This window comes from Aedes albopictus, chromosome 2 (genome assembly GCF_035046485.1).
Source record: "Aedes albopictus strain Foshan chromosome 2, AalbF5, whole genome shotgun sequence".
In the NCBI taxonomy this organism is placed as follows: Eukaryota; Metazoa; Arthropoda; class Insecta; order Diptera; family Culicidae; genus Aedes; species Aedes albopictus.
This window is the reverse complement of record NC_085137.1, coordinates 276057547-276080954: the sequence shown is the minus strand read 5'-3', so window position 1 is coordinate 276080954 and position 23408 is coordinate 276057547. Positions and strand designations below refer to the sequence as shown.

General features: G+C 37.6%; 1 protein-coding gene across 1 annotated transcript in view; it reads right to left on the bottom strand.

Moving 5' to 3' along the window:
* Positions 1-116: 116 nt before the first annotated feature.
* LOC109622136 (sex determination protein fruitless) overlaps positions 117-23408 on the bottom strand; it is a 640213-nt gene continuing 616921 nt past the window's right edge. Inside the window, exon 10 of the mRNA XM_062854947.1 lies at positions 117-6942. Coding sequence (XP_062710931.1) covers positions 6898-6942 — 45 coding nt within the window. The 3' untranslated portion in view covers positions 117-6897. The remainder of the gene's footprint in view (positions 6943-23408) is intronic.

Here is a 23408-nt window from a genome sequence, read left to right as displayed (position 1 = left end):
GTATTATAGGGTTCAATTAAATAAATAAATAAAAGCTAATAATTCAATAAGACCGTAACAAGGACAGTTTTTACGTTAAAAAATATGGATGTGACATTTGGCAATAAAATGAACGATTTTCAATTTAAAATATCGTGTTTTATTTTCCACATGTAATATGTATATAATATAATGCATGTATGTATATACTTTTTGCTTAATTTTGTACACATATCAGTTGTTTGTTATTTTGCCTTCTACTTTCACCACCGATTTTCAATATTAAAATCTACACGATATTCTTGTCTGCATTTTGCAACAGATTTTTTATGTCATGTGTGATAGTAATGTTTTCTGCTATTTGGTTTCTAATTGATAATTGTTAAAACTGCTCTTTTGGGCTATACTTTGATTTGTTGATCGAATTTATGAAAGAATACGATTGGTACTCTTCAATTGTTTCTACTTGTGTTATTGTCGATGAACAAAAATCTCAAAATTACTACATAAATTAAAAGTTAGCTTCATTATTCTCACGTCACGGCGTTAGAAACTAATAATAACAGGAACTGATACAGAAACAAATTTACCTCTTCCTTTTATTCAATAAAAAGCTGTGACGAATATAAATAGCAAATGGAGAAATGAAGGGATATTGACAATGCAAATAAAACACATTTTAAGGCAAATGTCTAATTTCGACATTATACGTTGTATGTTATGTATATTCCTGACTTTCGAATAATTTAAATAAATTCACAAAGACTTTCAGATAAAACAAATTACATACAAAGTGTTGTTTTTGAACGATATCTAGTAACTAAGTGCTACTTATGATTCACCTGTCTAATAATTTAGAGGGGATGAGGGATGGTAAGACTCGAGATTTATGTCCAGGAATTGTCCAAAAAGACAAAACTCAGCAGCCATTTTCGGTTTGGATGCTATGCTCTACTACCGAATTCATGCTGCTTGAAATCATTTTTCAGTCATTAAAGTATATGACCATTTTCTGTTAATAACGATCTGCCTAGCTACGCAAAGAAGAACAGGGGGTGGCCAAAATGTTTGGGATAGGAAATATTTTTTTCTCTCACGAAAAAATTCAACATGCTGTAACTTTTCATAGAATGCATCGAAAATTCTCAAATTTTGACTGTTTGTTAACCTATGTATGTTCATTATTGGTACAAATGTGAGCCCGATTGGTTAATCTTTTGCAAAGCATTATCCGTTCTCGTCAAACACTATTTTTAAGACTACCAATATTTGAACTGTCGTATCTCGGAAGCCACTGAACCGAATTGTATGATTTTACGGTTATTGTATTTTTACGGTTATCAACAGTATATTAATCCTTGATACGACGTTACGAAATTTATTATTTTCTCACGACGAATAAAGTTATAGTCGTTTGACATTTTCACCCATGGGTAACTCTCGCTGAAACCAGACCGCCATTTACATAAAGTCTGGGATTTCAATTTTTTCAATTAAATTGATGAACTCCTCGTTTGCCAAGAGGCTGACAAGGTGACAAAAATGATGATTTTTCATCAAAATGCACCTAACTCTCGCGCTTAGTATCACACGGGCGTATCTACAATGATCGATTTCTCTTCATCGATTCTCTCTTCGGATTATTCCGCGAAATACGACCAATATTCTGATGTTCTCTCGATGTGTTTCAGTAAAGGACGACTAGGACTAACATCTAAAACAACAAAAACAATCGAAAGTGATTTGCCGGCTAAGTTATTAACCAAAGAGAAAATCGATGAAGAGAAATCGATCATTGTAGATACGCCCGTATGATACTAAGCGCGAGAACTTATCGCATAATATCTCTAGAATTAATGTTGTAACATATACAAAATTTCACATTTCTATGAAGGGAAAGTATAACCCTTTCATTTGAAGTTGAAATTTTTTTATTTAAATTTTGTACACACCAAATTTTTTGAAATGCTTCCAGCACAAAAAAATCAGCAAAATAAATTGCTGAATTTCAGCAAAATTTTTGCTGGGTATCAGCATAACGTTGCTGATCAACTGTCAAAATTGCTGGATGTCCAGCAAGTTGAAAAATAATTGCTGATACTCAGTAAATTCGTATTGCTGAATGAAATCAGCACAAAAAAATCAGCAAAATTTGCTGAATAACAGCAAACAAAATTTGCAGTGTATGTTATCATTAAATCGCGATTTTCAATGTTTTCGCAATTACCGATTCCAAATCCGAACTCACCATTAGAAAGCTGAGAGTCTAAGCTTTTCAAAACAATAAAATATTTAGGTGTGCATTGACTGCAACAATGAGATACCGATGAAAACGTGAGGCGACCTCCCATTTTCCCATACATTCTCACGCGCGCATCTGATCGTGCGATAACGGGATCGGTGGAATCGTATGCATGCACATGGCGTCTGCAGCAAAATATATGGAAGAATGGGAGGTCACCTCACGTTTCCATCGATATGTCATTGTTGCGATCAATGAACAACTAAATTTTTTAATGTGTTGAAAAGCTTAGACTCTCAGCTTTCTAATGGTGAGTTCGGATTTGAAATCGGTGGTTGTGAACACAGCGAAAATCAATATTGAGTGATAAAATTCAAAATGGCGACCAAATCCAAGATGGCTGCCAAAAAATTTTCAACTTCAAATGATCTAAACTTTCCCTTCACAGAAATGTAAAGTTTTGTATAAGTTACAACATAATTTTTGGGATATTATGCGCAATTTGATGAAAAATTGGCATTTTTGTCATCTTGTCAGCCTTTTGGCAAACGAGGGGTCCATCAATTTAATCCAACCAAAGTGGTTTCACCCTTTTTACCATATTCTAGCGAATAAGCAAGAACAATTTGAAATCCCAGTCTTTATGTAAATGGCGGCCTGGTTCCAACGAGAATTACCCCTATATAGAAGAAAATAAGTCAAATTTACAATACCGCGCAAATAATACTAAATGTGTTCTTCCTTTAATCCAAATAGGCTCTCATATATCTTATTATAAATATCTTGAGAACAGAAGTAGAACATCTTTGGAATCCAAAACTAAAATGTAATAACAATGATGTAAAACAATTGCCAAGACCAACCCTGGTCTTATAGCCATATCATTAACCTTCACGTACCCGCCCCTCAACATCTCATTTTCAAAATGCTGGCATTTCGTCAATTTTAATCCAATTTTTTTAAAGTCGCCCTCAATCGATCATTAATTGATGCAAGCTGTTTACACCCAAGTGGCCATGCAATATCCGGAACCATTTCGGCGATATTCCGGATTGTACTGGGGTCAGGGAGGGTGCCGAAATGGCCAAAATTGATTATTTCGTGTGTTATTGTGTTTGCGCCATCGATTTTCAGCTGCATTTTCAATGCGAACAATACAACACAACTGCGATAATCAGATTTGAACAAGTTGACCCATCCGGATCACCGTGACAGGTTCCGCGTGGGCCTCATTGCGGACACTTCTAGTTTTCATCCAAAACTTGTCGTGCGACATATCAAACTTCATGATTTCGAGTGACTGAGCCAAAAACGATACCCTGAAGTCTGTATCAACTAATATGGTCCCCCCGAAACATCTAGCATAGGTTCCACAGGGTTGACATCGGGGACATTTATGGTTTGCAACCATAACATGCCGTGCGACGTATCAAACTTCATGATTTCAAGAGAATGGGGCAGAAAAAAATGGCTGAAGTATATAGCAACTGATGTGGTCGCTCCGGAACACCTGAAACAGGTTCCGTGGGGGCCTCCCAAACTAGGGATGTAGTACCGGTAGTACCGGTACCGAAAATACCGGTATTACCGACCAAATTTTGGTACCGAAATACCGGTACTGACTGAGCCTTGGTACCGGTACTTTCGGTACCGTGAAATCTCTCCCGAAGTGCTGTAATCTGGTCATTAGTATAGCCAATATGCAATGCCAATAAACGAAAACATTTGAAACCAAGTGCTTTGTCAAACAAACATATATGCAACCTTTCTGAAAATCCAGGATATCATAGCAATGATCGATTTAATGAACGTTGAATTTTGGATATGAATTCACTAGCTTGAAATAAAACTCGTTAGATTAGGGTTTCTTGTTATTTCTTATGTTTTTAGAATCCGTTGATAGCCTCATCAAGGAACAATAAGTTAAACCTTCTTCTATTTTCACCTTGCAGCTATCTATCTGATTTAGGTATAGTTGTTCTTGTTTCATTTCAGACTGACCGAGATACTGCCTATGAAACTGCGTAGAAGCTAAAGAAAAGCTCCAAAAACAGTATTCAAACAACTAATTTATTTCTATATTTTTTATCTATCTATATTTTTTTAAACTTAGCATTTTGTTTAGCTTATATGACTTCCTTGAAAATCGGAATTCACAAATAACTGGTAAATTGTGGATTTCTAGTGCAAAATAGATTATTCTTTATTTTAGTGAAAAATTTCCCAGTACCGGTATTTTACCGGTACTACCAGTACTGTCAGCCCCAGTACCGAAATACCGGTACTCATCAAAAGTGGTCGGTACTGCGACCCCTATCCCAAACACAATAATACACGCAATAATCACTTTTAGCTATTTGACAGAACATACACCTCCCCCACCCCCTGACCCCAGTACAATCCGGAGTATCTCCGGAATACTTCCGGATATTACATGACCACTTGAGTGTAACAAACTAGCACCAATTTATGATCGATTAATGGCGACTTCAAAAAAATCGGATGAAAATTGACGAAATGCCAGCATTTTCAAAATGAGTTGTTGAGGGGCGGGTATGTGAAGGTTAATAGCAAAGAAAAAATGCGTTTTTTAGAGAAAGGTCCAAAATTTGTCAGTGCATCATAACTTTTTTCAACGTTTAAAAAGTACTCATGTACGTTTAAGAGGAACCCATGTTTTAAAGATTTGTGAAGCATTGATATATTGTTGAAAAACGTTCAAAGCTTCATTCAATTCGGTTCACTGTCTTCCGAGATATGACAGTTAAAAATCGTGATTTAAGAGAACGTTTCTAACTTTACGAAAGATTAATGAATCAAGTTCAAATTTGTGCCAATAATGCACATATAATAGGTTCACAAACAATCAAAATTTGAGAATTTTTGATGCACTCTTTATGAGAGAAAAAAAGTTGCCTTTCCCAATAATTCTGGCCACCCTCTGTATGATTCCTAAATGTTCCATCTCATGAACCACTACAAGAAACGGTAGTGCTAGTCACATTTTACATACCACATCTTAACTGTTTTGATTCCTATGATGAACTCTTGTTCAATATTATTCGGTCTGAAGATTTGTTCTATGAATATTGGCTGTTTATACATGTTTATTTTTGATTGTTACAATTCGACCATTGCGCTTTAACTACGTCGCCCTGTAAATAATATATGTACTACTGGTTCAAATGTATTGACTTGAGATTAGAGACAAAGAATATGATCAATGATCGTCAACCTTTCGTTTCCATGTTTTTTACACAAATAGTATTCAAACATAAGGTTTTGCCTGGGACAATTTAAATAAAGGAAAATTTATTCATTGAAAATATCGAAACATGAGCATTTACCTAAGGAAATGTCCATAAATTACGTTACGCTTTGAGGTGGGAGGGGTGGGGGGTCGGCAAAGTGTGACGACCCATACAAAAATTTTAGGCCCTCATACAAGAAGTGTGATATAGGGGGGGGGGGGGGGTGGGGGGCGGTTGGGGCAAAACGCAATTCGTCAAATGTAGAATAGCAAAGATTCTCATTTTCTGTGTTCTTCATCAAGTGCTCAACAAAAAGAAAGAATTCGAACGACAATTATTATTTAGGAGAACTTATGTTTGTGAGTTGTTAAAGATATCTGAGCATAAATATTAAATAAAATAAATTTCTATCAATCAATGGGTTCTACAGTGTTGGTCAACATGTTGACAAACTTTCGATTAGTCGAACACAATTGTCAACTTGTACCAACTCGTCATACCCTCTAAGCAGAATACCCTCTTCGAATGGAAGTTATCAATTATTGTACCATTTAATTCCATCATCTTTTGCTTATCCTTCGACAGATACGCGTATTTCGACTACAACTTGTAATCTTCCTCAGTGTCAGTGTTATCCACTGAAGTACATTGAAAAAAATTGACACGATTGATTCATGTATTTTGACTTGCGGGTTGAGTTAAAATCGTCAACGTTAGTCTGATGTGTTTTTGCAATGTATAATGAGTAATCTACACATTGGATTAGTTTGATTCATAATATCAACTTCACTGCTAGGCTTACAGCACCAAATCAAATGTAATTCGCATGAATATAATATTTGTTACAAATGGTGTTCAAATAGTTCTTTCTTTAACTGAAACCAGCAGTCAAAACATCACAACCTCATATGTGATATGATTGCAATTAACATAATTTAAAAAAAAAACGAATTTGCGCTACTGTTTTTCTCAAATGTTTATCTTAACCTTTCGTTAATCGCGCTGTTGTACTTTGTACAACACATGAGAATTATCGACTATTACTTTGAAACCATCTTTTCTATCGATGTCAACCTCAAATGTATTCTACAGGAATCTTATTTGGAATATTATAAGACCTTTTTTGAAAACAGTATAACTCCTTATAATGCGGAAAATTAAAAATCGCAATATGAAGAACGTACTATATTTAAGATAAGATGGACAGTTGTATGTGCATTAGTGTATTTCAAAATCTAAATGATATAGAAATATGGTGTCTTCGGCAAAGTTACTTGGGATATCAAGAGCCTTCGCGAGGTGATCTGAGAAATTCAGATTTCAACCGATAGGCGGCGCTAGTGAGCATGTAATTTTTATATCCCATATAACTCAGGATCCTGAGTACTTAGAAAGATGGTGTCTTCGGCAAAGTGGTTTGGTTGGTTAAACACTAACTGATAGAGAGCCGTTTGGTTTGAAACTCCACATCTGAAAAAATATATATGAAAAAAATCAAGTTTTAAAGCATGTTTTGGCAGTGTTTGGTGAAAAGTATCATAAAAATGACTACTTTGATAAAAAGTTTGTTTGAGACAAAGATAGGCAACAAAAATATTTACAAAAGCAAGCTAAAAAATTTAAAATTGGTCAAACAGTTAAAAAGTTATAGGACTCTAAAGTTATTTTTTTTGTAAAAAGAAGAAAAAAATGAATTAAATCTTCAAAAACTCACATTTTGCGTGACTTTGGAAAAAAATGATGTTCTACGAGTTTTTTCGAAATTTAATTTGTGAGAAATTCATAAAAAAAGATTGAAAATCGGTTTAAAATTGAGAAAGTTATTGCACTTGAAGTGAAAACACCTTTTTATTACTCAAAAACTCGACTTTGAAGCGATTGCGCGACCTCTAAATCTCAATATTTTTGGCTTAAACTCAGAGGTTTCTCTTTTTTGTGTCATTTGAATCCAAAAGAGCTTACGAATTCCAGGTTTCAACAACTTTTGGAAAATAAGCCGCAGCCTACTGTACAGCCTCTGGCTGAAGACGGTGTCCCGTACCTTTTTAATCGGGATCCTGAGCTACATGAGATTAAAAATTTACATGCTCACTAGCGCCTCCTAGTGGTGACATTTGAAATTAAACTGTCACTCATCTATAAGCCCTTGATATACCAAACATTTTTGCTGAAGACACTATTTTTCTAAGTAATAAGGGTCAAGAGATACATAATATATAATATTTACGTGCTCACTAGCGCCACCAAATGATGAAATTTCAGATTAAACTGCGAATCATCCGTAAGTACTTGACCTACCAAACAACTTTGTCGAAGACACCATCTTTCTAAGTTATCATGTTCCCGAGATACATAGGATATAAAGTTAATTTGCTCACTAGCGCCGCCTAGTGGTGGAATTTCAAATTAAACGGCCAATAATCTGTAAGCTGTTTACCTACCAATCAACTATGCCGAAGACACCATCTTGCTAAGTAATCAGGATCCCGAGATACATAGGATATAAAATTTATTTGCTCACTAACGCCGTCTAGTGGTGGAATTTCCAATTGAACAGCCAATAATCTGTAAGCCGTTGACTTACCAAACAACTTTGCCGAAGACACCATCTTTCTAAGACATCAGGATCCTGAGATATAAGATATAACATGATATTGCTCACTAGCGCCGCCTGGTGGACGTATTACGAATTAACCTTGTCAGCATCAAGTAGCCCATGAAATTTACAACAACTTTGCCAAAGACAGTCCCCCTCTAAACAATCAGGATCCTTAGATATTCCAGAATGTATGGGTGTTGTACAAAGTACAACGCGCGACTGCTCGCGTTACAAAAATTGGCGCGAGTACTGAAAGGTTAACTGGTGACACATAACTGATAAAAAATAACCGTCAAACGATTTTCGCAAAGTTTTTCATCATGGCGGAGAATTCTCAAAAAGGGGCTGTCCATTAATTACGTAAGGGTTTATGGGGGGAGGGGGGGTTTGAGAAATCTTACGATACAAAAATATTTGGGTTCTCATACAAAAAATCTTACAAGGGGGGCGGGGGGGTGTCGAAAAATCGTAAAAATGCCCTTACGTAATAAATGGACAGCCACACAGCAGCTTCTTCGTTTTTACGCTAAGTTCAAATCTATTATACAAAACTAAAATGTTTCTGTTTAGCTTTTAGAATCAATTTAATTGATTTGTTTGTACGTTACACTTTCACGGAGACAAATTTCGTTCGTTTGAAACAAAAATATTCATGTTTATTCGGTAAACTGATAAAATATTTAAAACTAAAATATTAATTTTTAAAACAAACTCAATTACATATTGATTTCTACAATTCCCATTGAAGAGCCCCCCGTTCCGCCGTCGAGAACATAAACAAAATTCTCAAGTTCCAGCTGCATCACCCAACAAGATTTCCTCTTGCAAAAAAGGCAAGTTTCACCAAAAGTTTCCACGAAATCCCATTGATTTCGGGAGCGTATGTTATCTACATGATGTTGGCATTGAAAGTGCCACGCGGGAAGTGGATTTTGCTACAGAAGAAAATAATTCTGTAAATTTGATTGGAAAACAAATATTTCCGTAGGGCCGACCTGCCACAAAAAAAAACAAAAATTTTTACATTTGTTTCTAACATAACCAGTCAGAAGATACATGTTTGTTTCAAAAATGGATTGAATTTGCTTCAAATGTGACGTTCGATTTGCTCCAAACAGTTTTATTTTTGTTGCCAGAACAAATTGACAATTTATTTGAGTTTACCTGAAATATTTTTGATTTTACCATGCTTTTTCTGCGTGTTTTTGCAGGTATAACGAATAAAATGCGTGAAAATAAAAAAAAAATGAACTCCAGTGAAGTGCGTAAGGGTAATGATTTGCTACGGTGGCCTCCATAATCAGCTGAAGGCTGGCGACTCCATGGGAGGTCGCGCATCAGATGCCATTTTGAAGACCGGAAGCAATTGGTCCAGGAGCGGGTCCAACAAGGGGTCCAATGGAGAAGTGCTTCATTGGGAGTAGATCCAACGAAGCGAATTGTGACTCATTATGTCTATGTAAGTAACGTATAAAATATTCAACTATAACAAACAAATAAGATCATAATAAAATACCATTACAATTACAAAGTCTGAGTTTAAATAATTATTAATACAAAGCTGGGAGGGAGAAACCGACTTGAAAAATGTGTCTGTCAAGGCAAGCCGAGATTTCGCTGTCATGAGCTGTCAAAGCGAGCCCAAATTCAAAACAACGCGTTGCAACGGACTAAAGTGGAAAAAGAGCGTAACTGGAATTAATACTTTTTTTGCTATAAAAAATGCAAGTTCAATTCAGTTTTCTTCACATAGAAACATAAGTGAAACGCAAAAGTTTGCATTTGAGCAATAAAATGCAGTTAAGTGCGTTTCTTTCGAAGTGTTGAACAAAAATTGAAAAAAATCTCAGTGAAACATTTATTGCGCAGTTCCCACCCAACTGGACCCCTTTCGCAGTTAGTATAAGTGCGGGATCGTGAATAAAACTGCGATTTTGCATCGAATCGTTTCGGTGTCTTCTGCGCACTTATTCAGCACTTTGTAATGCATAAGTGCGCAGAAGACACCGACACGATTCGATGCAAAATCGCAGTTTTATTCACGATCCCGCACTTATACTAACTGCGAAAAGGGTCCAGTGGGGTGGGAAATGCGCAATAAATCAACTTCAGCCTTTATTCGAGGTTTGTCCGGAAAAGCAAAAGTTACACACCAAACCAGAACTAATGATATGTATGGAAGCTGTCTTGATTGTTGTTGACAAATTGCAATTTTCTTGAAGTTCGATGAAGTTTTGTTTTGTATTTCGTGTGTAGTATCTAGAACACCCACACGGAGAAACTGAAAAACTCAAAATTAGGTACTTTTAAACTCAATTTTGAGTTCTTTTTCGTCTCCCTTTTCATGCGCTCTTTCTAATGTTGTCAGAGAGTGAAGAGAGAAACAGCCCAACTTTTGCAGTTCAGTGCGTCAAGCCAAAACTGAGGTTCTAGCACAGTACTCAAATTTGAGTGAATACAACCTAGTCAAAATTTCGGTTGGGTGAAAAAAACCTAAAAATAGGTATTCCTTTCACATGGAAGCAAGCGGGAACAACCCAACAAAAACATCGATTCCATCAACTCAAAAGTGGCTTGACATACGCAACCCCGAGGTTGAGTGGAAAGAACTCACTTTTGGGTAGTTTCGTCTCTCCGTGCAGGTAGTATCTACACGGAAAAAATATTATAACCCAAAAAATAAGTTTTAAAAACTCAAATTTGGCTAAACTGCTTAAAGTTTTAACTCAAAGTTGGGTTGTTTTCTCCCTCGCCCCACCGCAATGTTGTCGAAAACAAAGAGAGAAGCACCGACGCATCCGCTGCTCTTCCGTGGAAGAAGCCAAATTTGGGTTTTCTTGAGTTAACCCAAATTTGCGTCATTTAAGGCCTCCGTTGGGTGAAAATAACTTACCACTGTGTTATTTTTTTTTGCAGCTATCAAACGAGAACTACTCACTCGCCACTTTCGCTGTTTAACGCAAATTTGAGTAATTCCACGGAATACCGGGATTGCGTCAAAACAACTTAAATTTGGGTTGGTTTGTAGTTCCGTGTAGAACACCCAGATTTAAATCAACTTCAGCCTTTATTCGAGGTTTGTCCGGAAAAGCAAAAGTTACACACCAAACCAGAACTAATGATATGTATGGAAGCTGCCTTGATTGCTTTAGCATTAGCATTGAGCAAGTCGCACAAATTCGTAGGTGGTACAGTCCTGGATCGCTGTTATGAGGGTTGCATCCTTCCTATCCGTTACCAAAGCACAAAGATTTGGGACTAATCTCTGACTCTTAGACAAGACTGACGCAATCCTCCAACGGTCGAGTGCTGTCCTGGCCACGTCCTTGCGACAGCTGAGGGATGGGAAAGGAAGGTTAGTTGGACACCTATGAAAGTACATAGAGACCTCTACATTCTTTCAGGCCTAGGCGTCATGGGAATTTGGGTGTTAGTGGAAGGGTAAAGTTCAAAGGAAACGTTTGGTCAACGTTCAGGTGCACATTTTTTTTTTTGTTTGATGCCTGGTTCTTTTCCCAACTTGATCCTTGTTGGGTGTTCGATTTCAAATCTGAATCCTTCTGAAATAAAACGTTTATAAAAGGTAAACTATGTAGTAAACTATAAAACAGAACGCGAGAATAGAGCAAATTATATGAAATATTGATCAAATAGGGTATCGCGCCACTTGGGCGGTGGCTTCTATATTCGTCTGTTTTCCACTATAACTCAGTCAATTTTGAACCAATTGACTTGAAATGTTGTACTCGAGTACTATACCTTACTCACAATATTCCAAAAGTTGTGTCAATTGGTTCAAATTTGACTGAGTTATAGTGGAAAACAGACGAATATAGAAGCCACCGCCCAAGTGGCGCGATTCCCTATATCCTTCTGGAAACAGCCAGATCGAAATTTAAGTTTGAATTCTATGATTTCCATAAATTACATAAAACATTCTGAAGGTTATCTAGGATACTCAACTGGTATGCCACTAAAAAGCTGCCCACGCCAGCGATAACAATGTACTACTGAATCAAACGCATGCCTGTGAGATTTTGACTTTTACCTCGAGTACTGTGTTCAAAATCCCTGTGAGAATGAGCAGAACAGCACCAAAACAAAACTCGCAGTAAAAGTAAAGAAACGAAAGAGTGTTGCCAACATACACTGGCTAATCACCACCTTAGAATTATTGCTGTAATTCACCTAGTTACATGCAACAATGCCACTCTGAACTGCCGCCATCTGCAACAGATACCGGAGACAAGTTGCTGATGACCGAATTATCCCTTCCCCCATCATACGCATCGAACAGTCTTCAGAAGTGCCGTCGTCGAGCCCCGAGAGATGAAGAGATACTCTCCTCTCAACAAGTTCTTCATTATAACAAAGATTGAAAATTTCTCACCCGGATAGCGTTTCCTTGTCGATGATCCACCAGCTGTCGATGATCCACCAACCACACCGGCGCCGTATGCCGATGTTTCCCCGGTTCATCAGACACAGACAATGCACCCACAATTCATAGTAGCAAACACCATCCTATCAAACTGATGTCTGAATAAGCAACTTTATGAAAACGGAGGTATTGAACTGCATAACCATTAAAATCACTTTATTAGACGTTTTCCAAAAAACGGATGCCGTAAGCTATTCCACTTTTTTCATCGGCCGAATTGAATTGTTCCAAGAAAACCTCACTAGGAAAACGTGTCACCTTGGAAAACACTACCGCCAGTCCCCGTTAGGCCGCAACTATGCTAACAGTTGACAATTCGCAAATTCTGTTCACTAAAAGCTTCTTAGGGACGCAATTTGAACTCCCATCACCCGAAATTCTTAAAAACGCCGATAATTTCAGCATGGGCAAAAACACAACGCGAGAAAATTGTTGACGTCCGTATTGGCGCGCGGCACACTGCGATCGTATGGAAGCTGTCTTGTAGTATCTAGAACACCCAGATACAAAGCATTGAATTCCCATACATAGTGAAGTGCTCATATTTCGCGCGAGCTCCATTTCGCTATCACGGTTTATTTTCCAAAAGGCAAAACTAATATCGTGATGGTAAAACTATGAGCACGCGTGAAATTGGGGCACTTCACATTGTGATTTTGCCTGAAAGACTGCATGGGTAGCATAACAAGACATCCATATACACCAAAACACGAAATTTATGTTCTACTTAACCCGTTAACGCCCAAGGTGTCTCACAATTTAAATCTTCAAATAAATTTGTTATCAAAGGTCAAGTTCCAATAAAATAAGCATGATTTGATGAAAAAAATGGAACTCTATGGTGTAGTTCCAAAAAAATTCTTTATTGTAGGTCCTCAATATCAGATAATTTTCTTGAGTTCTACTTCAGCACAACTTCTACGTTATCGTTATATTCTGATCCGTATAGATAAAATGCAGCTCTAAACAAGTGAGAGAGATGATAACCACTCAAAAAGAATAGAAAAGGACTTATAAATTGGGGCAGAAATATAACCCGATAAACGCCTAAAAGTACGCAATGCATGGTTCTTGTAATTTCATGTAGTCTCGACTGCAGGGTTCAACATTTCTCATTTTTTTAACAAATAAAATAAAGAGAGCTCACTATGTGTGGCATAAGCAAACGTTAAAACACTTTAGAAGTTAGATTTTACACAGATAATTATTTCTAATAAAGTAATTGAGTTTTTCCTTCAGCACCCCACAAACTCTCTTTACGTACTCACCATACGTAAACTTTTCAGAAGTTTTTTTTTCATATTAAAAAAAGAAAATCATGTTAAGTAATGTTCCATTTAATTTGTCTCCTTTGACAGATACGTATTTCGACCTCAACTATATGGTCGTCTCCGGTGTCTCGTATTTACAGATATTCTACTAACACGCCCAGGTTCATCATCATTCCATGTTTTGATATAAAATTTCAACCAGATATACTCTACACTCTTAGAAAAAATCATGTAAATTTAAGTTCACTTGGATGCACATAAAAGGAGCTGCCCGTTTGACACAAATTTACGTCTTTTATCACAAATAAAGTCGAGCTAGCAATCGCTAGAGCAGAAGCGAGAGATAAAACATGTGTATGTAAAATAATGAACTGGATTTGAACTCTGGTCCGCAGATTGAGAGACACGCACTATACCTCTCGGCTGTATCACCGAGTTGTGAGTCAAACGACAAATGTAAAACTGTTTCTACCTATCTGGTCAAATAGGTTTGTTGACATCTTGGGCAACCAACTCAAACTTACACGATGGATGTAAAATTAAGTCAAATTTGCCATTCGGTCATGAAATGTTTACGTACGTTGATGGTTTACGTCACGTGTAAATTCCTAATTTTTTAAGAGTGTACACGGCTTCTCCACTTATGTTTGTACTACTTCATGATTGTTTATTCGTGAACAATATGTGAATTTTTAGTGTTATTCTGGCCCCTATCAAAGTTACATTGAAAAGATAATGTGAAATCGCCGAATGAGTCCCGGGAGGATATACAGAAGGAATTCTGAGAGTCATATCTGTTAGAGTTCTGAGGGAATCTCAACTGAAAGCTTGGTAGGAATCCCTGAAATAATCACAGAAGAAATCCCAGGAGGAATTGCTGTATAAATCCCGAGCGAGGATCCCGGCTCAAAAAAAGAATTCCATTAGGATTCTCTGAATATGTTTCGACTTATGTCGAAAGTATACTAAAATGAATCTGTGAAGTAATTCCAGAAGAAATCCGTGAAAGAATGCTGGGTAAAGCTTCTGAAAGAATCCTTTCAGGATTTTCGAAAGCAATTCTGACAGTAATCCCTGAAGTTATTCCTGAAGGAATCCCGTAAAGAATACCTGATGTATTCCTTAGAGAGATCACGACAAGAATGCTGGCCAGAAGCTGAGCAGACATTCCTGCAAGAACCATAGAAGATGTCTCTATGATCTATGATCTAGGGTTGCCTGAAAACAATCTCGGAAAAAACATATATTTTTTCATTTTTTTTCGGAAGGGATCCCTTAAGGAATAACAGCAGGAATCATGGAAGGAATCTTTGAAGGAATTCCAGCACAAATCCCTGAATGAATGCAGAAAAGAATAACTAACAGAATCCTTTCAGGATTTTTCAAAACAACGCCTGCAAAAATCCCTGAAGAGAACTCCGGAGCAATCCATACAGCAATCTCGGAAGCAATATCTGAAGGAATCTGGAGAATAAACCTGAGAAGATTCTCGAAAGGAATGCCTGAAGAAATCCTGGAAAGAATTCCTGAAGGTATCTCAAAAAAGAACCTCAGCTCATCTAATCTCATCTCAATTCTTCACCCTATTCTCTAGCCTCTACCTTACTGTTTTCTTTAACCTCTATTCCAACTCATTATCCTATGCTCTATCATAACCTTCAACCCTACCATCTGCCCTACCCTCTAAACTATCCTCTACTATAACCACTGCCATATCCTTAACCCTCTAGTCTATATTGTGCTTAATTGTACCGTCTACCCTACTCTCTATCCTAACATTTTTCCTACCCTCAAACCTACTCTCTATTCTACCCTTCTCCCTACCGTCTACCCTATCCTCTACCCTAACCTTCTACTCCACTCCCTCTACTCTATCATTCACCCAAACCCTCAACCCGATCGTCTGCTCCACCTTTTATCCTACCCGCTACCCTACCATCTACCCTTTAGATACGCATATTGCATGGTATTATAGCTCAAACTACCATTCCGTGGCCACTAACTTGGGTATGGTCCACCATCTTGGATTTCAAAATAGCGTCGGATATTAATTTATATTATATTGCATGGTTTCATAGCTCAAACTCTTATTCTATGGCCGCCATCTTGGATATGGGCCGCCATCTTGGATTTCTAAACAGAGTCAAATATCGTTTTTTGACTTCTACTCATCAAGCCCGATCGATAGATACCCATATTGCATAGTATCATAGCTCAAACTACCATTCCGTGGCCTCCATCTTGGATGTGGTCCGCCATCTTGAATTTCAAAATGGCGTAAAATATCGATTTTTACTTCTACTCATCATGCCCGATCGATAGATACCCATATTGCATGGTATCATAGCTCAAACTAGCATTCCATGGGCGCCATCTTGGATATGGTCCGCCATCTTTGATTTCGAAATAGGGTCAAATATCGATTTTGACTTCTACTCATGAAGCCCGATCGATAGATACCCATCTTGGTTTTAGAAATAGGGTCAAATGTCGATTCGAGACTTCTACTCATGAAGCCCGATCGATCGATACCCATATTGCATGGTATTATAGATCAAACTACCATTCCGTGGCCGCCATCTTGGATATGGTCCGCCATCTTGGATTTCGAAATGGCGTTAAAAATTGATTTTTTACTTTTACTCAACATGCCCGATCGGTCGATACCCATATTGCAAGGTATCATAGCTCAAACTACCATTCCGTGGCCGCCATCTTAGATATGGTCCGCCATCTTGGATTTCAAAATGCCGGAAAATATCGATTTTTGAGTTCTACATGTGAAGCCCGATCGATAGATACCCATATTGCATGGTATTATAGATCAAACTGCCATTTCATGGCCGCCATATTGGATATGGTCCACCATCTTTGATTTCAAAATGGCGTCGGATATTCATTTTTGAGTTTTACTTGTGAAGCCCGATCGATAGATACCCATATTGCATGGTATCCGAAGCAGCATTGTCGTTAAAAAGCATATATTCTGGAGTTTTGACCGCCATCTTGGAACCTAAGCCGCCATCTTGAATTTAAATATCCTTGCTACCACCTCCACATCCTAAGGAATGTGTGATTAACAAGTCTGCCGAAGAAAAGAACTGTAAATCATTAACCATTGTCAACATTCCAGGCAAATAACTTTTTTTTTCGCATTGGAAATGATGCTCACAGATCGTGACAATATGCATTCTTTGCAGTATCGTTTACGCCACCTAGTGAACCAGTCACATACTATATTGTCCACTATGAGCAAGGTATGGGTGTGGGGAATATCTTCTCTGAAGAAAGTATTCTAAAATTTTGCATAATTCTTCACATCCAAAGGACTGTCCTATTTATAGGACGCTGGGCGTTCGGGGCATCTGTCCTATAAATAGGACGCTGGGCGGATATGGGTTAATATGAGATTGATGTATTCACAAGTCGAATTCAACAAGATCGAACATGAATATTCATTGGCAGTTCAATCAGAATGCATTCGTATTTCATTCAAATTCTGTGTGAGACACACATTAGAATAAGGTACACCGGGGCAAGTTGAAACGGGTGGGGCAAGATGAAACAGCGAGTTAACATGATGTTTTCTAATGATGGTAAACAGTTTTATCGCCATAACACATAGTTTTTGATTCAAACAATTTTTTAGCGAGGAACAAATTTCTAAATAATAAGTAGGGTAGGTAATCAAAATTTGAACCAAATTGCGGCTTTCTGAATTAGAGCAAATTTTAAGTGATTTTTTCTCTCACATGGAAATAATTTACTACGGCAAAATCGTATGTACATGAAAGCCACGGGTATAAACTTTTTGTTAAATGGTAAAAAGTTTGTATTTGCATCGAATTTCATTGAAATATTTGATTTTTCATCAACAATGATTTTAATCTTAATTTGAACCATCGTAATCATAATTTGAACCAATTTTAATCTTAATTTGAACTACTGGCGGCAGCAGCTCGAGCAACTCACAAAACAGCCAATTCCATGCTAAACAATGAAAAATCACATGAATCTGCTAATTCTCATACCTATTTTTCATTAGGAAGTGGAATCTCAACTCAGAATGTTCGAAATTCTTCAGGAATTTGGAAACTAAATTTGGATTTTTTCATCCCCCAAGTGTAAACAAAGCAACCACTAGCGCAATCTACAGGCCAACACTAGAAGCTCACCCCCGTTTACTAGTTCAAATTTAGATTACAAATGGTTCAACTTAAGATAACATTCTCCAAGTAAGAATTACTTAAATTTGATAATTTTATGACAAATTATGCGGAATATTATTCGGTTGGTCGATTCTACGATAAATAAGCTTTAATTTGACGTGTTCACATATTGCGTGTGATACAATGAATGAGCTGTACGAGTGCACCGAAAATGTGCTTTCTCTTGGGGGAAATGGGGGAAATCACAGTGATTTTTCAAATGCCTCTTTTCCATGACTAAAACGCTTTTTTTAATGCTTTTAAAGTCCATGTTATCAGGTTATATTACGGAAAGCTGTTTAACATCTTTTTCGGGACAATATTTGCCTGAAAAGTACGTCGTTTTAATGAATTTTGAAATGGTTCAAATTAAGATTACAATTTGACTAGTTCAAAGTTTGATTTCTTACCCTAATAAAATCTATTTCAAATCGTGTTTCATCTTGCCCCACCCGTTTCAACTTGCCCCGGTGTACCTTAGTGTGTATTGTTGATAGATCGGGTCAAAGCTAATGTTGGTAAATCCACAGATAACAGATGTTTATGCTAGTACAAATTTTTCGCAGAATCCTGTGTAAATGTTCAAAATGATATACGTTGGCTCACTACCGCCATCTACTCAACTGGTTGCGACATTACATCTAAATTGAATGCAAAAATAGTTCAAAGTTCCACTTTCATTCAAGATCGAATACAATCTTGAATGTAAAATTGCGTAGTGCATGCAATCTTGAAAGCGATCACTGACTATCGATCACTGCGCCATCTCTAAATGATTGCCACATGAGTTTCAGCTGCTCGTTACATACAAAATGGCTGTTGAGCATTTTTACACACATTGCCAATATAAGCATAAACGTCTGTTATCTGTGGTAAATCCATATGTTTCACACGTGACTTCCGTGTGTTTTACAATTTGCGCAAATCTATATGTAAAACACATTGCTCAGACGTGTAATTTTTTTTGAGTGTAATTGTCAACTTTGGACCACAGACAAACAGACGTAACACTCTTCAAAACGGCTTGGCACATGCATTTAAGGCGAAACTGGAAGCATTTTCTCATTTTTTCGGTATTTGATTTTTTTATTAAATAACGAAGCAATATTTTCAGAATCGGTTTTCATACACAGTTAGAGGAAGGATCAAGCTATCTCCTGGATTTTTTTCAGGTGGAAAACCTAATTTTTCAAAAACCATTTTTTTCCGAAATTTTATTCAAAAATGGTTTCCTTAAAACTGAAAAACATTTTCCACCTGAAAAAAAATCAGGAGATGCCTTGATCCTTTCTCTAACTGTGTACGAAAACCGATTTTGAAAATATTGCTTCGTTATTTAATGAAAAATCAAAAACCAAAAAATGAGGAAATGCTTCCAGTTTCACCAGATGCGATAGTGTTAGATGCTTTGACGTTTGCCAGTGTACACGTTGTTGAATGATGCAAACGAAAATTACAGGCAATTTGTGTAGTAGTGTGCGTGTCAGCAAAACGTCAAATCCAAATTCATCATGGCCGACAGTGTCGCGCGCGGTTACGTCTGTTTGGACGGTCATATGTCTCTCATTTAACCACAAAAATAACAATTCTTTATCACAAAACAAAAAGACGATTTCGAATAACCCTAATGAATTATGAAATGCCCTTTGAAAATCCTTATTTAGTGCGATGTCTTTATTTAGGGAATTCACTAAACAGTGTAAACGCCGAAATAACCAAGGTAATCTTTGATTATTTCTTCCACAATTTCATGAAACATTTCAATAATCAGATAATCATGGCTTGCTTACACAGATAATTAACCCGGGAGCGTCGTGTACTGAGTACACGCACCATGAAAAATGCACGCATGTGGCACACAACGTGAGCGTGGGGTTACTGCAGGTAGTCAAAGACGCGACTGCTCGATAGTTCATCTGTTTAGTGAATAATTCTATTATAATTTTTGACCAGATCCAAGATACAGTAATCTTTTTAGCAATTTTCAGCTCAATTGAGGACTTTCGATGCATAACATGATGAATATTACATTATAAGACTGTGGAGTAGGTTCAGCAGTCATCAATTATGCCTATATTATTACGTTTCGTAGAAAGATCAAAGGGTGTCCTTCTTGTCCCGGTGTCCTTTTTGCCCCTAGGTGCAAAGGAGCAAAAAATTTAAAATTGTTTAAAATAGGTTTTTCGACAGTTCCTGAACACAAAACTGAACTAATGCCATTAAATAAGTATAACGCATCTATTGAAAATGTCATTTGCGGCGAGCTTTTTGGTCGAAAAAGTGTTAAATTGCCACTACTACACACTAAGATCAGCTCGGTATTTTTCCCATCTTTTTACTGAGTTCTCAACAGCAGATTTAACTCGGTACGCTCGGTTATCTCTTTTGCTGAATACTCTGTAAATGATTTAACGAGTTCTGCAAATGAACTGTCAAAAATTACAGATGAACGGTAAATATCGTTACTGATGGACGGTAAATATTGATTACCGAGTGTACCGAGTTAAATCTGCTGTTGAAAACTCAGTAAAAAGATGAAAAAAATACAGAACTCAGCGAAAATTTTACTGAGCTGGAAAATCAGAATCTTAGTGTGTATCACTATTGGTAGTACCTATTTACCCTATTAACATATTGTTTTGCAATCAGTATTATCGGGCCGTCACCAAACCGGACGTCGCACGACTGAGTCGCGACGCGCCCCGACTCGCGACTTTTTCTGAATCATTCCGGTAGTAATGCGCATCTACCTCCTTGTTATTAGCAACACAGCGCACTAGTCGCGAAACAGTTGCGACACTTGTGGACCAAGAAAATTGCAAATATTGATTGAATGTCTGTCTTGATTCAAACCGGATACACAATACCAATATCAGCGCGTAACATATTGTCGCGCTTATCTTTTATTAGAGTCCTGTGGCGGTCGTACGCTCGCAAGGCATACCGCCACATGACAGTCGCAAGGCAAAACAAAAGAAAAATTGTTCCCGTCAAAAACAAAAGCACGTGGATTTCGCGAAGTGACAGATGTTTTTGAATGTATTTGCGACGAACGGCAAGAGTGGCTCAGTGGAATGAGTGTTCTTGCTGTCAAACCCCATATAATGGAATTAGGGTCTGGGACCATTTGGGCAGGAGCACCTATTTTGGGCACTTGCTGCTATAACACAGTCAATTTCAAACCGATTGACTTGAAATTTTGAACATAGCTAGATACTACGCCTTTCTGATCGTGTTGCAAAAATCAAGTCAATCGGTTCAAAACTGACTGAGTTATAGCAGCAAGTGCCCAAAATAGGTGTTCCTGCCCAAATGGTCCCAGACCCTATATACTTTTAAATCTGGTGACGCTGTTATGATTACAGTCCAGATTCGCTGGTTGGGTCACGACTGCGCCCCAATTAGCGAATCGTGTTCGTTCGTTGGGGCAACTGACAACTGATCAAAATGCTCTAGACACACGCAAGTGACGAGAAATACGTCACGGAACACTCACATACACTCCCGTTCAAAAGTTTGGGGTCACCCCCTTAAAAACATGTCATTTTTTTAGGCCCATATCTCCGCCAATTTGCGTCCGATTTCAATACCCTAGGTTTCATTCAAAAGATAATAAGTCAAAGAAACTTTGAACATGATTTAAAAGAAACTTTTTCAAAAAAAATTGTATGTAAACTAAACCCAAAGTTGCCAAATTTTCTAAAAAATGAATATAAACTTACGGCAGTGTCGCTGGAAGTTGGGTCGGCCAAATTTTAAGATGAGAGCGGTAATATGACCCATTTTCTATTAGCTTTTAACTGCTTTTTACAGAACTTAGCTAAAAAATCTAGAAAAAAAGTTATTAAGTAAATTAATCCTTGATGTCATCGACCAAAAGTTTGGGGTCACCCCTCAATATGATGTATCGGCCAAAAGTTTGGGGTCACTTTCGTAAAACATGGAAAAGTGATTTGGTGATATCTTCGTCATCTATAGCTCAATTTTAATTATTTTTGGCTCATTTCAAAGATAAATTACTAAATTTACGTTTGATGTCTTCAACTTAACGTATTTAACGATTTTTGTATATAAAAATGTTATGTAAAGTTAGCCCATTATACCACGCTTCAAAAAATTAGGCAACTTTACGTTAAGTTTTAGTATGTAAATTTCAACAAATATGTGTGGTTCAATGTCTATGCAATAAGTATCATTCATTTTGTTTCAAATAAGCCAAGAAGAATTAAAATTGAATGAAAGATGACAAAGATATCAACAAATCACTTTTCCATGTTTTACGATAGTGACCCCAAACTTTTGGCCAATACAGCATTTTGAGGGTGACCCCAAACTTTTGGTCGATGACATCAAGGATTAATTTACTTAATAACTTTTTTTCTAGATTTTTTATTGCGGAGATTCCACCTGTTTAGACTCCTGCGCGAAAATTTGTTGCGTAGATTTTTCTTGCGTGGGCCCACAGATATACACACTAAGATCAGCTCGGTATTTTCACCATCTTTTTACTGAGTTCTCAACAGCAGATTTAACTCGGTACGCTCGGTTATTTATTTTGCGGATATTCTGTAAATGAGTTACCGAGCTCAGCTCACAAACTGTCAAAAGTTACTGAAGCACGGTAAATATCGTTACTGGTGAACGGTAAATACGATTACCGAGTGTACCGAAATAAATCTGCTGTTGAAAACTCAGTAAAAAGATGGAAAAAATACTGAACTAAGTGAAAAAATTACTGAGCTGGAACATCTGAATCTTAGTGTGTGTTCGCTCCCAACGCGAAGTACCATTTAGATTTTGACCCTGTCTCCCCAACCAAACTAACCTCGAGTCGCCGCGAGTAATTTACGGCTCCAAACCCACTAACAATCACCCTATCACCCTCACACACACCACGTCGTTTGTGCCTGCCCACCGAGCGATGACGTAATGATCGATCATGCAAGGATCGACCGACCGACCACGCATACATTGCGTGTCCTTATGTGCCAGCCGCTGACGACGCCCGAACCCCCGCCGCATTGCCTATGTACATATAAGGAAATTTCCACCACCGCCACAGCGCAGCGCAATTTTCTACCTCCATTCAGTTCTCTACCATCCTTCAAGAAGCTTGCGTGCGCAAACAAGTTGAGTCTTCATTCAAACACCGACCTGTACAGACGTGAAATAAAGTTAAGTAGTTTTTAGTGTGAAACCGCCTTTTCCTCCCCAGTGGAAGCCACAGCCTTCCCGAAGGCTAAGTTCCCCTCCTTCCCATCGAGCTACCGGTCCTAAGCTGTTCCTCCGACGGAACATTTGGTCCTAGCGAACCGGATAAAGGATCCAGTGCCTTGTGAAGCTGCAACCGCAGCTGTGTTGTCGCCAATCATCCGATTGGGACAATTCCCTCCCATTGCTGTCGTCGACGGCATACA